At 36.7% G+C, this 14,341-nt stretch overlaps 2 protein-coding genes across 3 annotated transcripts in view; one reads left to right on the top strand and one right to left on the bottom strand.

Annotated features, from left to right (window-relative positions):
• Window positions 1-12,510, top strand: part of LOC149710110 (uncharacterized) — a 91,031-nt gene extending 78,521 nt beyond the window's left edge. For both annotated transcript variants that reach the window (XR_016376655.1, XM_089859161.1), the window contains one exon: window positions 12,272-12,510. Coding sequence is in view for 1 of the 2 variants with exons in the window: in XM_089859161.1 (XP_089715287.1) it covers window positions 12,272-12,304 (33 nt within the window). In the remaining variant the exon portion in view is untranslated. The remainder of the gene's footprint in view (window positions 1-12,271) is intronic.
• Window positions 1-14,341, bottom strand: part of Reck (Reversion-inducing-cysteine-rich protein with kazal motifs) — an 83,856-nt gene that overhangs the window by 34,017 nt on the left and 35,498 nt on the right. The window contains exons 2-5 of the mRNA XM_089859065.1: window positions 12,370-12,479; window positions 12,112-12,193; window positions 4,444-4,647; window positions 3,538-3,671 (exon numbers count right to left, since the gene is read on the bottom strand). Of these exons, the coding sequence (XP_089715191.1) occupies window positions 3,538-3,671; window positions 4,444-4,647; window positions 12,112-12,193; window positions 12,370-12,479 (530 nt within the window). The remainder of the gene's footprint in view (window positions 1-3,537; window positions 3,672-4,443; window positions 4,648-12,111; window positions 12,194-12,369; window positions 12,480-14,341) is intronic.

Raw genomic sequence — 14,341 nt, 5'->3', positions numbered from 1 at the left:
GCTAGGACCATTTCCCAGTGCGCAATGGAAAACGGTTTAGTTTGTAAATGGGTAGAAAAATATAAAGACAAAGGTTTTGGTGGTTATCGCGTATGGGTCCCGAAATCCCTACGTTCCCGAGTGCTTTATTGTTGCCATGACAATAAGTCCTCTGGACATTTAGGTACGTTTAAAACAAACAAAAGAGTAAAAGAAATGTACACGTGGGACAGCATGAATGCTGATATTACCCGGTATGTTAGGAGTTGCCAAGTATGCCAAAAATTTAAAATTCCCCGTGAAAAACCACCCGGTTTAATGAAATCCGCCGCCATTACCGAACCATGGTCGGTTATCTCCGTGGATTTAAAGGGTCCTTTCCCCCCTAGTAAAAGAGGTCACACACAAATATTGGTAGTAACGGACACTTTTTCCAAATTTGTTGAAATGTTCCCTCTCAAAAGAGCCACTGCCCCCGTCATAGCTAACAAACTCATAGACGAAGTATTTACTCGCTATGGGGTACCTTCCAGAGTTATCTCAGATAACGGGAGTGTTTTTGCGTCCAAAGTCATGGAAGCTTCTTTCGAACAACTAGGAGTGAAACACCGGCTCACCTCCATTTACTCCCCTCAGGGCAACCCCGTAGAAAGGGTTAACCAGACACTAGGTACGATGCTCGCCATGTATATTAAGGACACCCACCGCGATTGGGACTTGGGGCTACAGCAGCTCGCCTTCGCCATGCGAACGGCCGTCCAAGAATCGACGGGCTATACACCCGCTTTTCTCAATTTTGGCAGGGAATTACGCCCCCCTCACTATCCCATACCGGACGATTTTAATGTCCAGGGGCACTTGAATATAGCCGCCCAAAAGGTTCATGCTTTACGTTTGGGGGCCATAATTAAAAAGACGCACGCCGTTGCTCACGCTAAAATGCAACAAGCTCAGAACCGGCAAAAGGTTTATTATGATAAAAAACGGCGTGACGTAGAATTTGAGGTTGGCGATTTAGTGTTGCAAAGAACCCATTTGCAATCCTCTGCTAACTCTTATTTTATGGATAAGTTGGGAGAGAAATGGGCAGGGCCCTATAGGGTCGCAGAAAAGCTGTCCCCATTAACCTATAGGCTACAAACGCCAGACGGTAAAAAGTTGTTAAAGGGCACCCACAAAATTACGCAACTTAAAGGCTACGTCCCCCGCTTGCCTGAAGACCAGGTACAGTTGGAACGCGCGAGCTTACGTAGTGAGGCAACCCGATCTCCCAGCCCTTGTGACAGGAGGCGTTCACTTCGTCCCCGTGACCCTGCAACGGGTAGGGTACTTCCCTTGTAAATATATGTTTGAATAGTTTAATTCGTATAACCCCAGGTTGAGTTTGAATTTCGCATTACCGTTTTTATTTTGACCTCACGAGGGCGTTCGGTTTTAAGGGGGAGGGAGTGTCACGGTTATATTTTGACCTTTAGTTGTGTCAGTGTCCCTTTAGTTCAGTTTTATAAATTTCCTATTTTAACTCATTATAACGATATCCTGTAGTCCCGAGATTGCTTCTTTCCCACACTTTTGCTACAATTCCCTTCGGTACCTTATTAGCGCTACCCTCAGAACTAGGCTTCTCGAAGAGTCCCCTTTTACGACCGTCATATCTCTTCCATTTCTCGCATTGTATTGATAAGAAAATGTCCAAGCGAAAGTACTGGGTTAAGGGTTAAATTGTATATTGGGGTAAAAATGTATTGTTGTATTTAGGCGGCTTAGGCCATTTGAACTGTGTTCTTACATTGTGATTCTATTTTTAAATATATTGTGGAGGTACGCGAATACGATTTTTAGGGGTGCCACTTAATGGTGCTTGGTACCGTCTCCTTAATGTGCTCTCTCTCGTGCCATAAATCTATACCTTCTCTCTCTCTATCTATTTGGCATTTTGAACTTTAACCGAACTTCTGAGAATGGGTGCAATTAAGCAGAACTCGATCGCTTATTGGCTAAACATGGAAAGCCCGCGAAGATGAGAAGCCAATCTATTGGCCAAAGAGAAAAACCCGCTAAAGTCCAGAAAATAGGACATGGAAAAAAGAATTAGAAGACTTCACTTTTGGGCGAGGATCTGAACTGAAAAGGAGAGCGAAGGACTTCGCTGCTCCAGGACAAGGATCTAGAAAAAGGACTGCAAGGGACTCCAGTCTTCCAAGTCCATCACCAGGCCCGATCTTCGTTACCGTTATTATAAAAAGATCGTTACGGGTTCTACGTTCGCTAAAATTCTACGCTGTGCGCGATCGCTTCGCTTGTGCCCAACTCGCCACCGATTGAGAGAGAGAGCCAAAACGCTGGTATTGTTAAGACTTTGAACTTTAGTGTGATAATAATATTATTATTATTTTGGAGAGTGCATGCTTATTGTTGGGGTTTTATCGTTTATATATTATATCGTTTTGCATGTTTATATTATTTTGGGGGTCATCTATAAAATAACGCTAGTGTCGGGGATTTCCTTATTTACTTAGTTTGTGTTGGCCAGGGCCTTCTGCCTTGGTTGTAGTATTTGTTAATGACATTAAAATTTAATTTCGCTTGGACATTTAAACCTGTTAGTTATTCCACTTAATATCATACCCCTAGACCTCATTTCAACCCGGAAATCTTTAATTTCGAGAAGGCTCGTGCCTTATGTGAACCGCTGGATAGGAAACCTATTTAATTTTGATCTAAATTCTTTAAGGTATTAAAAAGCGGTTACAACGCAAACCGGAATCGAATGCCCGGGAAAAAACGGAGAGAAAAGAAATAATATATTTCAATCGATTTTAGAATGTTTAGACCAAAGGACAACGGTCGTAATGTAGTAACTCCATTTTTTGTGGTTCAAAAGAGTAGTTACTTGATTTTCGGTCTGATTATTTACGCGATAACCCAGCTAAAACCGAGAGGAAATTATAAATTGTAGTTGGTTTTGTTGGGTTATTATTTCTTCAGAAGGAAATGCATTTTGTTTACTAAAAGGGATACTCTCTGCTAGAATTAATTTTTTTAATCGAAAGAGCGTGTAAAATAATGAATACATTAATTGGAACCATGTTTCTATCTACAATATTAAAAAAGATACGAGCGCCATTAAGTTTCCGTAATGGACACTACGCGTTAGGCTTTCCTTCGAAGCACTGGAAAGTACCCCCTATTGTCCCGATGAAGACGTCACAAATCAAGCATATGCATGTTTTACTTTCCGTTTTCGAAATATTTTTCCATTTTCAAATAACAAATCTAACTAATTAGGCTCTGTTTTGTATTTTCAAATATTGTTAAGTATCAACAACCCTTTTTTATTCTTTTTAGTTGCACTTAGCATAGCATTTGAGATTTAATCCCGCCCTTGAAAAAACAGAACTTCACAAATGCGGGTTTTATTTAAATATTTATTGCTCGATTTACTCTTGATAAAATAAAATGCAATGTCTAAGGGACTTGGGTATAGGATAGATACTCTCACTTTTATAATGTACTCTCGCAAATTGGTTTTTCGATTCTGTACGAAGATGGACTTACGTGGTGTGTTGGCGGTCCGCATCCGCTGTTTTCTAAACTGGAGACTATATCTTCTCCGGCCATAGCCGACTTTAAAATCACCTTGCAAGCTAAACGACATTTTTTGCCACTTGATTTATCACAGCAATGTAAATCTGCGGAAATGGAAAGCTTTTTTTATTATTTTTATTGGGAAGTTTTACCAAAGGTGCATTTGGGAAAATCTCTAGTTTCTCCAGAAGTATATAATACTTTTATTCGAGAGAGGTGTACTATCCCAAAGCGGGGTAATTGTAATTGTAACACGATTCTTCCCAACATCCCTTAGCAATTATTACAGCAAGGTTACTAAACCGAATCATATACGCGATAAATAGTTCCCTTATCATTACTCTAATAGCGCTGCTTAACTATTTGCCAAGGCGCATGCATGCGCTTGTGCATTTTTGTCCCACGTCAAGACAATCAAGGTTTGTTGGTTAATTGATTGCTGAGGATTTAGTAAATACCAAACAGTTATAGAATTCACCCTAGCACGGTGCGATGCCCATCTGAAGTTTGATGAGCAGGAGAGCAAACAAAAAGGGTACACGAGAATAGGAAGAATCATGTTACATAACTAAAGTATTAAGAGGATAAAGAGTGTCATCCTTCTTCTATTATCCCCTTCTGGTTTCTCTCTATAGTAGTTGGTGACCCCGTAACCTCCACTTACCGTAAAAATCCATGGTTTTTTTTCGTGAAACTTGACCTTTAAGGTCGCGTCTAACTCAAAACCGTGGGTTCAACTTCCGTAACCCCATTTAGATATAGTGTGTACATGGGTAAAAGTGAAATGAAACTGGTGGTGCAAATATTTTAGGGAGATAACGAGAGAGGGATGTCGTGGATGAGGGTATGTAGGGTAGAGTTTTATGGTTGACTTACTTTGAGCGGGTACTTCGGGCGTGCCTTCTTGCCATTCGGTTATGTTTTGGAGGCATCCGATGACGTCTTGATTACTTCCGTCGCAATGAAGATACACGCCCCGTTTCTTTTCTAACGTGATCGGAACCGAGTCGTTGTAAAAAAGACTGGAACAAGCTTCCAGACAATCTGGGCTCCGAGACATTTGACAACATTGGAGACCCTCTATGAATAAAATTATTGCCAAACGTAAATCTTAATTCTTCGTTATAATTCGAAATTGTGCTTTCAAAATTATTGAGTTGCCCCTGGTGGGTAGCTTTTCTATGAACATTGGTGTTTGACTTAGTAAACAGTTCTACAGGGGCTATGGAAAATTACATGGGTTAATTCACCCTGTAAGTAGGCTTTGCCCGATAGCATAATTTTAATGGTTGCTCGTTATTTTATCAAGTTTTCATTTTTATTATTTATTTTTTAATATCCTTTTGTCATCTTGATGCGATAGATTATATTTGTTTATATGTAAATAAGTATACATTCATTCATTTTTGATTCTAGAATTGATATACAGGGTGTTTCATATAAGAGGGTTCACTTCGAAGTATGGGTGATTTTGAGTCGAAAATGTAATTTCTGTGACATTTTGCTCTAAGGGTCAGTGTTTTACGGATGACCCCTTAATTTTAACCAAGAAATAGAAAGACAGTAGCTCTCTTAGATAAGACTTCATACTGCCTTTAATGTATAATGAACGTTTTTGATTGGATGTACCTTTTTTGTGTTGTATTAATTTAGTTATTCAAAAGCTGTAAACGGTGGAACTTACGGGAAAATGTTATAGAAATTACATTTTCGACTCAAAATCCATGTATGGGACCCACTGTATATAAACATTTTTGCAACAAGTATGGGTGATTTTGAGTCGAAAATGTAATTTCTGTGACATTTTGCTCTAAGGGTCAGTGTTTTACGTAAAACACCTTAATTTTAACCAAGAAATAGAAAGACAGTTGCTCTCTTAAATAAGACTTCATTCTGGTTTTATTGTATAAGGAACTTTTTGATTGGATGTATACCTTTTTTGTATTGTATTAATTTAGTTAACACACTATTCAAAAGCTGTAAACGGTGGAACTTACGGGAAAATGTTATAGAAAGCACATTATATAAACATTTTTGCAACACACTGTATAAATATAACTCATACCGTAATAAAAGTAGATATTTTGTTGATAAACGTACACAAAGCTTCTCTAAATTAAAATGTTATAATCTGAGCTTACACAGAGTTCCGAATATTCCTGAACACAATTTAATTTAAAATCTGACTTCTGCTAGAACTGGGGTTAACACAAATGGCCTTTAGTACTTGCCCTACGGGTAATGAAATCTTCAAGAAGGTTGGATGGGTCTCGCTTTCCAATTTACCAGTATAAATAATTCCGTAAAAATTCGATACAATTCTATACGAGCTAACACACGCCTTTAGATAAAAAGAAATGAAACTAAACGAAACCCCCCCCCCCCCTGTTTTTTCTCTCTCTCTCTAGAGAAGTTTTGCCCTGAGCCCTGATACACTCACTCTAAATAAACTTTAAACGGAGCGTAACGCAACAGATTGCTCATAATAACTTGAAAAGGGTAAGATGCCGGAATAAAAAAACGGAGAAAATCGAAGTTAAGAATATGTAGATACGAGCTCCGAGGGGTCGGATAATTAAAGTCATTTAATTCGTAAAATTTTTATTTGCCAAATAACGCATAAATTACCGATTTAAATCACACCGTAATTCTACAATAGTATTTTGCTTATTTACCCGAATTCTGATTGAACTAGGTAACTTCAAGTATTTAGCCTTTGATTTTAGTAACAATCACTACATAGTGGAAATATTTAAATACTTATCTATAAAAGTTTCCCAAAATCGCTTAGATCAATATGGCAAGTGTATAACCTCTCGAAGTATAGCCATTCTTTTACCCAACACACGTTTATATTGTTATTCAACATACGCTATTTCCAAGAAAAGGAGAGAAAAAAATCTAATCTTCTTTTATGTTACGTCACCCCCCATTCTAAAAAGATTGTATACAGGAATGTTTTATGCCCAGACATCCATAACCCTGAGAGATAAGATATTACAAAAGAAAAAATTAAATTCTTTGTTCGATATTCATCTCTAATAGTGATGGACACAAACCGATATGATATCGGTTTCGGTGAAGGAATATGTCGGTTCAAGCTTATTTACCGGTTAATCGGTTAATAAACGGTAAAAATTGGGTAATAAAGGTAACAATCGGTTCGTAATCGGTAGAAATTGGTTTGATATTGGTTAGTTAATAGTAAAAATCGGTTCATAAACGGTAGAAATTAGTTAATAAATTGCAAAAATCGGTTAATAATCGGTAAAAATTGGTTAAAAAGTAGGAAAAATGGGTTCATAAACTGCAAAAAATGGGTCGATCAGTTTTATTGGGTAAAATAATCGGTCATCTCTCCAAGTCTAAATAATCGATTGAAATCGGTATCGGTTCCAGTAAAGCTTCTATATCGATATCGACATGGGTTAATATACGAAATCGGCTCTCTCTAAGCTCTGAGAAACGTTACTCAGTTAATGATTGATACTCGGATTTGGAGTTCGTAGCGTCCCTTACTCCCCGCTTACTGCCTCGCATACTTCGAGTAACGCACTTCTGTTACGCAACCTTTATTGGAAAAGTCTCACCCCCTACTACGTTCATACACCTTTTCCAACAATTTTACGCCTGACTTGATTATTTAAAAATTTCCACCCTCGTTTTTCTTTCTTTTTTTTTCTCATTCTTTGATACTAAAAGGACAAAAAATCTTATTTGCTTATGAAAGTGTGTTGAGCATTTGGAAAAGGGATTTTACCGTAAAAAAAAGAAAGAAAAAATGCGGGAACCAAAAATCCCTTTGAATTCTTTAAAACCACCACCAGATTTTTTACCGAATAAATCTCGCTCCAGCTATCTATCTGAGATTATGCCTTAGCATGTTAAAAAGCTAAAAAGCCCATTCTTATTTATTCCTTGTTATTAAGCTTCTATAGAGAACATAGTACTGGAGTAGAAGGTATTATCAATTTTTTCTATGATAAAAAATGTTCTCCGCTTTTCCGGATATGACGTAGTAACAGAGCTAATATTAAGTGTCTAAATCAGAGATAAACTTAAACAAAATCAGACCTTCTATTCCCTTTTTTAGTTTCTCTGACTTAGAAAGGGGGTGAAGTTGTTTATGATAAATTTAATATTTTAAACTTGCTCTTCATTTCGGCCTTTGCAGTAGTTGAAAGTTGAATTCGGATATCTATTTAGTTTGGTTAAAAATCACCATAAACGCGACTCGTATTAAGTCGTCTGCTCTCACGTCTGAACAAGGAAATGAACGTACCGACGCGAACGTAAGTTTTTACTTAAGCCTTAATGGGCATTTAATCCCCTTTATGCATGGTAAAGTTAAGCTTCAAGCTTCTACTTCTCTTTCCACACATTCTCTCTGGTTACGCGTGCAGTTTTAGTTCAAAATAATCTAGGGATAACGTTGACTTTCGCAAACTTTTCTTTCGCATAATGTGAGTAAAATAGATTGCAAAATTGTTCAATATCTTTAATGTAATGAAGGGATGCTTAGTTTAACATATTAAACGAAAAACAACCCAGTATTCATTCATTCAGGATTTAACTCTTAACTCAGCATAACTTCATTCACAAATACCTCGCGAACGCGTCTTAAGTTACGTTCGCGATCTTATAGCTAATAAAGCCAACTTTGCCAAGGAATTTTTCAAAATAAGCGGACCCTTTGAAGTTAAATCCCGCTAGGATTCCACGTATTAACTAATCCGACGCGAATCATATTATAAAATCCAAGTCAAAGTCCGTAAAGGAACGCCGGACTTTTCATGAATAATTTTGGCAACGTTCTTCTTACGAAGACCTTTTTTTTTTTTCGTTAGATTTTTCAAAGAGCCTTTTCACAGCTTTTCTCTTCCGTACGCAATTATTTAAACATTAAAGTCAGCTATTTTACGTATTCCTACGCCAAATACCGACCGCGTCTCTTTTTGTAACGGTTTTAGGGTTTTCAGTATTTTTTAATTCTAGAGGGCCGGTAGGCCCTTCTAGATAAGATCCCACACCCTCCCGTAATGTTAAATGAAAATTCACAGATTTTAGCCGATTTTCCCATAGGAATAACATGGGGTTTTTGGTGCTCCTGTACATCTAATCATTTAAAAACTACATGCAAGTTAGCTTTCGGAATACATTTAAATTAACAAGTAACTATTCAAGGTGTGCCTTTTTCAAGTTTCATCAAATTTAATTAAGTCTAAGTATGTTAATTTAATTAAAAACGTAAGTACCTCAAAAGATTATTCTACAGCAGACGACGCTAATTGTTCGTTACCCTACAGTAGACGACGCTAATTTGCCATTTCGCCGCCTTGAAACTTTAACTTGATATTTTTCAATAAATATAACACTATATTTATTAAAAACTTCTCTGGCGGGTCTAATTTTCGTTTAATTATGTGTCTCGGTTGAAATTCTATACTTAAGATACCTTTTTAATTTATATTTTAGATGTTAGTTTCGACCAAGGCTTAAGTTGCCTTACTTAGGCCATGGATTTATAATAGAAGCTTACGCTTCATGGATATTTCCCTGTAGCCTTCAGTAAGGCATTTTGATTTTAAACACATTTATGTCACAAAAATTCGCGCGGGTGGGGACTGGGGGGCTGATGACGTAGAAATTGAGGCAAACGTTTTTCTTTCGGCGTGCGTGCGCGCGCTATTCAAAATTAGAACTCGATCACGTGAAAACCCCCCCCCCTCTGAATTTGCCTCAAATTCTACGTCACAAACGCGCGTGCCAGGCTGGTACTATTTCAGACGAGGAATAAATGTTGTGCGCGTTTTAAGGTGAGTGAAATATCCAGGAAGCGTAAGCTTCTATTATAAATCCATGCTTAGGCAGACTGAGTGAGTCTATGCAATGGGTGATTGTAAAAGCTGGAAGGATAGATGGATCAGTGTTGGAAATAAGGATATTTTTAAAACTGGACCTGTGGCCTAGGTATTTTAATTAAAATAACTGTCCACGGTGCCAATCACTGTAAACGTACAAGGGCAGTGCACGCAATGTCATGGATAATTGCAATCGTAAAGTGGACTGTAAAAGATACGGCTTTGATAGTTTAAAATCGTGGCAGGTTTGTTTTGAAGTTGACTATTAAGCTCGGGTTCTAAAACGAATTGTGAGCCGTATCATATAAGAATTAGTAGAAGTGTAGCCCATTTTTAACCTCGTCCTAGAAGTGAAAAATTTCGCATTTCAGGCAAATATTATTTTATAATAGATTAATACAAATAAAGACTGAAGGAACAGATATTATATAAAAAGGACTTGGTTTGTCCAAGCCTAAAAAACAAAACGATAAGAGTTTTTTCCAGTTGACTGAAGCGCGGATATTTTATTTTTCTATATAATTTTAAAGACAATCTGTATTTTACTACTCTTTAATTCAATCTCCAGATTTTACTGGTAATGGATTTATTTCCTATAAATTAATTGAAATAAAAAATTACTTAACTCAGATTTTTCATGATAAAATTTTACTAAAATGGAATTATTGTTGAAAAATCTGAGATAAGATATTTTATTTCAATTAATTTATAGGAAATAAATCCATTACCAGTAAAATCTGGAGATTGAATTAAAGAGTAGTAAAATACAGATTGTCTTTAAAATTATATAGAAAAATAAAATATCCGCGCTTCAGTCAACTGGAAAAAACTCTTATCGTTTTGTTTTTAGGCTTGGACAAACCAAGTCCTTTTTATATAATAAAAGTTATGGCTCTTGAATTAAATTTTTCACTATATCAAAAGGAATATTCGAAGTTATATAAATTTTGATTGCGTCTAATTTTAATTAAAATTGTTGGGTAAAGTTTCTCGGTATCCTTTTGAAGAGCGCGCTACTCTCTTTATGCGACTTCGAAGGCACAGAAATTCTTATTGAAAAATAAATTTTTCCCTGCAAATTATGGAAATTTCAAAGTCCGCCGAAGGTTGCATTTTCAATAGATCTAGAAAATACTCGAATTATTGATATTTGTGCCGCTTCTTTGATATACGCTGAAATATGACACGCACGATATTTTGAGAACGGTTGACCTGACCATAAACCCTCCATGGAGATAGTAATCGAGTGGTTTTTACAAATACAGTCGAAAATTTACCTAACCAGGGATATTTAATTTTAGAAGTAGGAATGGAGAACGGTTAGTATTTACTTCAGTCCAACTCATAGCCCAGTATAGAGCCCCCCTCTAACACGTAACGAAAAGTTCAAATTATCTTATTGGCTCAATTAAACTACGTTTTGATGACGTTGCTGACGGGGACGGCGAAAAATACGTAATTCCTTTTTACCTCTGTCGCTATGACCCGCCTCTTCTTTCATACCCCTCAGTCCCGTGGAAGAGGGTCCGGGACTTTGAAGCGCGCCCAGATAACTCTGTTCTCCATTCATACTTCTAAAATTAAATCTATCCCTGACCTAACTTAAGTCTACGATATTTTGTCTTAAGGACTACCTTTCAAAGTTATGATTGAAATATAATTTACTGATTTTGTACCACTTTTTTTAATATATGACTCGATCCTTATATAAATTTTAATTAGCATTATCTTTAAGTTTCGTTGAACTTAATTTTGATGGTTCATCGCTAATCTAAAGCAGTCTTATTGAGAAGGAATCACTAAAATATGCATTAAAATATCTTTCAGTGTTTACTTCTCTAATTAAAATATAAAGTTTTCCAATTTACTTAAAATCCCATGCAAAGCCAAAAATATATAATAATTATTGACGAGTGCATTTTTAATCTCAATTTCCATATTTTTAATTTCTCCGACAATTTGATGGTAATTAGAAATTTGAGTACATTGAACTCGATAAGTCGGCGACATGCAATTAATTAAAATAGTCTTTAAGACCTAGCATTACTAATTCCTTTTGTTGAACACTCTGAGTAATGGAAGTTTTCCAGAAAAATTATTAATCCCTCAGGATAAAGAAATTAAAGAGCTCGAATGCCTAATGATGTAACTCCAATTTGTAAAGGATAAGTCTACTAATTTAAAAGTTTTCAATTCCTATTTTGTACCCATTTTGATATTGTCGGAAAGCTACTAAACGTCACTAAGTCACGTGACCTAGAAGTATTACATGTAGTCATATTGTTTTATAAAAAAAACCTTAGGAGACAGTTTCTTCACAGAGCCTAAAACCTTGACCTAACGATGAAACAAATGAAACCCAACTTAATTTCACACTAAGCTCCTCTTTTTCTATAATGTAACCAACTTTTGTGTATTAGGCCTAATTGTTTTGATAAAATTTCACCTTTGGAAAGCAAAACTTAAGTCAGGGGGCCTAAAAAGTCAAGGAAAATCGTAAAAAAAGTTCAGGGAAAACCTGGAAAAGTCGGGGAATTTGAACCTGAAAATTCCGTGGCAACCCTTTTAAGTTACTTCCTTTTTAACTTTCAAAGATTTATTTTTGGTATTTCTTTGTTCTTTCCAAATTCAAGAATTTTATCGAAAATGAAACAAAAAAGTTGAAAAAAATAAAAAGACTTACCATCCAACTTTAAGAAACACTTGTACAGAATTTCTTCCTCTTCTTGGGGGCAATAGGGATATAAATAACTGAGGGATACAGCCTGTGAAAGATAAATGAACAAATCGTAAACTCGATTTTTCAACGTTCTCTCTTTCTCTTTTTTCTCTTTTATTTTTAGATTCCTCCAGAAAATACTTTACATGAGTCATAGACAATAGGAATTTTTACCCGCTTTTGCAAATATCTTAAGACTGAATTGAATTGAATTGAACTGACCTGAACGCAAGCCGTCTGACATTTGTGGGCAACAGCGTGATGACAACATCCCAATCCAAACCAAATTGACGTCGGTGATTCGTTTTCTGATTCGATGTAAGGATGTTTATCTACGAAAAATACAAACAAGAAAAAGAAGAATTTGAGTGATCAGCTTTAGAGGGTGAGTTTATTTTTAGACAACATTATTTATTATGGTTCACTTTTTATTTATGGAAATATTGTTATGGGGTTGGAAGGGGAATATTTTTGGAAAACTTGTACACTAAAACTAATATGTTATAACCAATGACGGGAAAAATGGATGTGCTAAGTTTTATCTACCAATCAAAATTTGAGCTAAGCCCTTGTTTGGTAATTCTTATATTTTTTAGTTTTAGTAAGGTTTTAGGATTAAGTTACGTGTGTGGATGGTAGAATTAAGCCGTTTAAAACTTATTTATTTTTCGTTGTTTAAACTTTAAGCACAAAGCCCAATATTTTTTATTTCAAAATTAACAAACACAATCCGCTTTTGTTTTGTTGGGACTGTATTTGGCTGTTTTAACAGTGTATCTACGAAGGTATGCTTCGGAATATTCACTAGGGGGTAATAATGTAAATAAGAAGTTTATAATATAATAGCTCCCTTCCATGGGAAGTGTCTATCTAAGGGGAAATGGCAGTTCACAATAGTGAGCATCATTTTGACTAAAGTATACAGAATATCGTGGTGGAGAGTTAAAATATTTTGGGTATAATTATGGGTATTTTCTTACCAAGTTTATCCAATTAATGAAAAAGAAAAGTTTATAAAAAATCGCGTGGTGGTTTGCAAACTCTAGTGAACATGAGGTCAAAAACCAGTAGCTTTAGTATCTCTTTGGAGAAGGGGCTAGATACTGCTTTTCATCAACACTTCGTTTGTCAAAGTCGCTAATAGCTGTGAAGGGGTGTTCTGTACTAAAGTTTGCAGTGTGCGTTGGTTTCTCCGCAAGTTATTAATGAAATTTGTCATAGTATGAGAAGCATGCTCAACTTGATTTTTAACACTAGCTCTGTTTAGAGCCACTGATTGGTATAAACGAGGTGATTTCGCGTGAAGTAACGTAACTACCTGCTGCATTTTCTTCTTGATTATCAATCTTAGATAATATTACGTATCGCGTGAAGTAATTAGGTAACTACAATTCCTCCTTGATTACTCGGGGTAATCCTTTCTCTCATGCACAATACAATCTCAGACCACCTAACCATGGACCTACAACTAAATAGGGAGCTACTAGGTTTGCTTAGAGCAACGCCTGACACTAGCGCTGTGGCGGCCAGTGTCGCGAGTTTATCACCAAACCCTACAGTAAAATAGGCGATACATTGCGGTTGGTAGACACGTGAGGGCGCGTGCTACGTATTGCCATTTGTTAACGCCGGGGTTTAACACGACTTTACCTGTCCATGGTTAGGTAGTCTGAGGTAGTACAATCCACCTCTAGATAAGATAAGGAACTTTGTATTATAAGTTTCATACTTCCCCACCTCGGGTTGTAATGAACGTCTTGGTGTGGATATTTATTACTGGGGGACATCCATCAGCGACTTAATCTGCGCGTCTTCAAAGTTTCGCTCATGATCGATCCATCATGTTAGCGCTGTCTTCCCTTGTTCTATTCTTATCCCGACTGATCCTCTAAAGCTCACCCCCATAAAGAGGAGAATCTTCCCCCCCCCATCCCCATATCGCGGACCAGCGCATCTTGCACCCCCCCCCCCTTTGTCATAGCGCTTATAACCATCACGCATTTTGCTACGGTTTGCACCCTACCCCTACCTTGTCACCTACCCATCTCCATCTCCTCCAACGATGTTATCTGTCTATGCAAGAAAACAAAGAGCTTTTTATGACCATACATTACTCCGGGTTAAGTAATTCTTTTTTGTTGTTTGTTGCATTAAAGGAAAGGTGGAGTATTTACATGGACTCTTGGAGGGTCAT

This window comes from Phalangium opilio, unplaced genomic scaffold (assembly GCF_054372755.1).
Source record: "Phalangium opilio isolate 3A_F unplaced genomic scaffold, DU_Popi_V2 ptg000011l_1, whole genome shotgun sequence".
Classification (NCBI taxonomy): domain Eukaryota; kingdom Metazoa; phylum Arthropoda; class Arachnida; order Opiliones; family Phalangiidae; genus Phalangium; species Phalangium opilio.
This window is presented reverse-complemented; position numbering and strand designations above follow the sequence as displayed.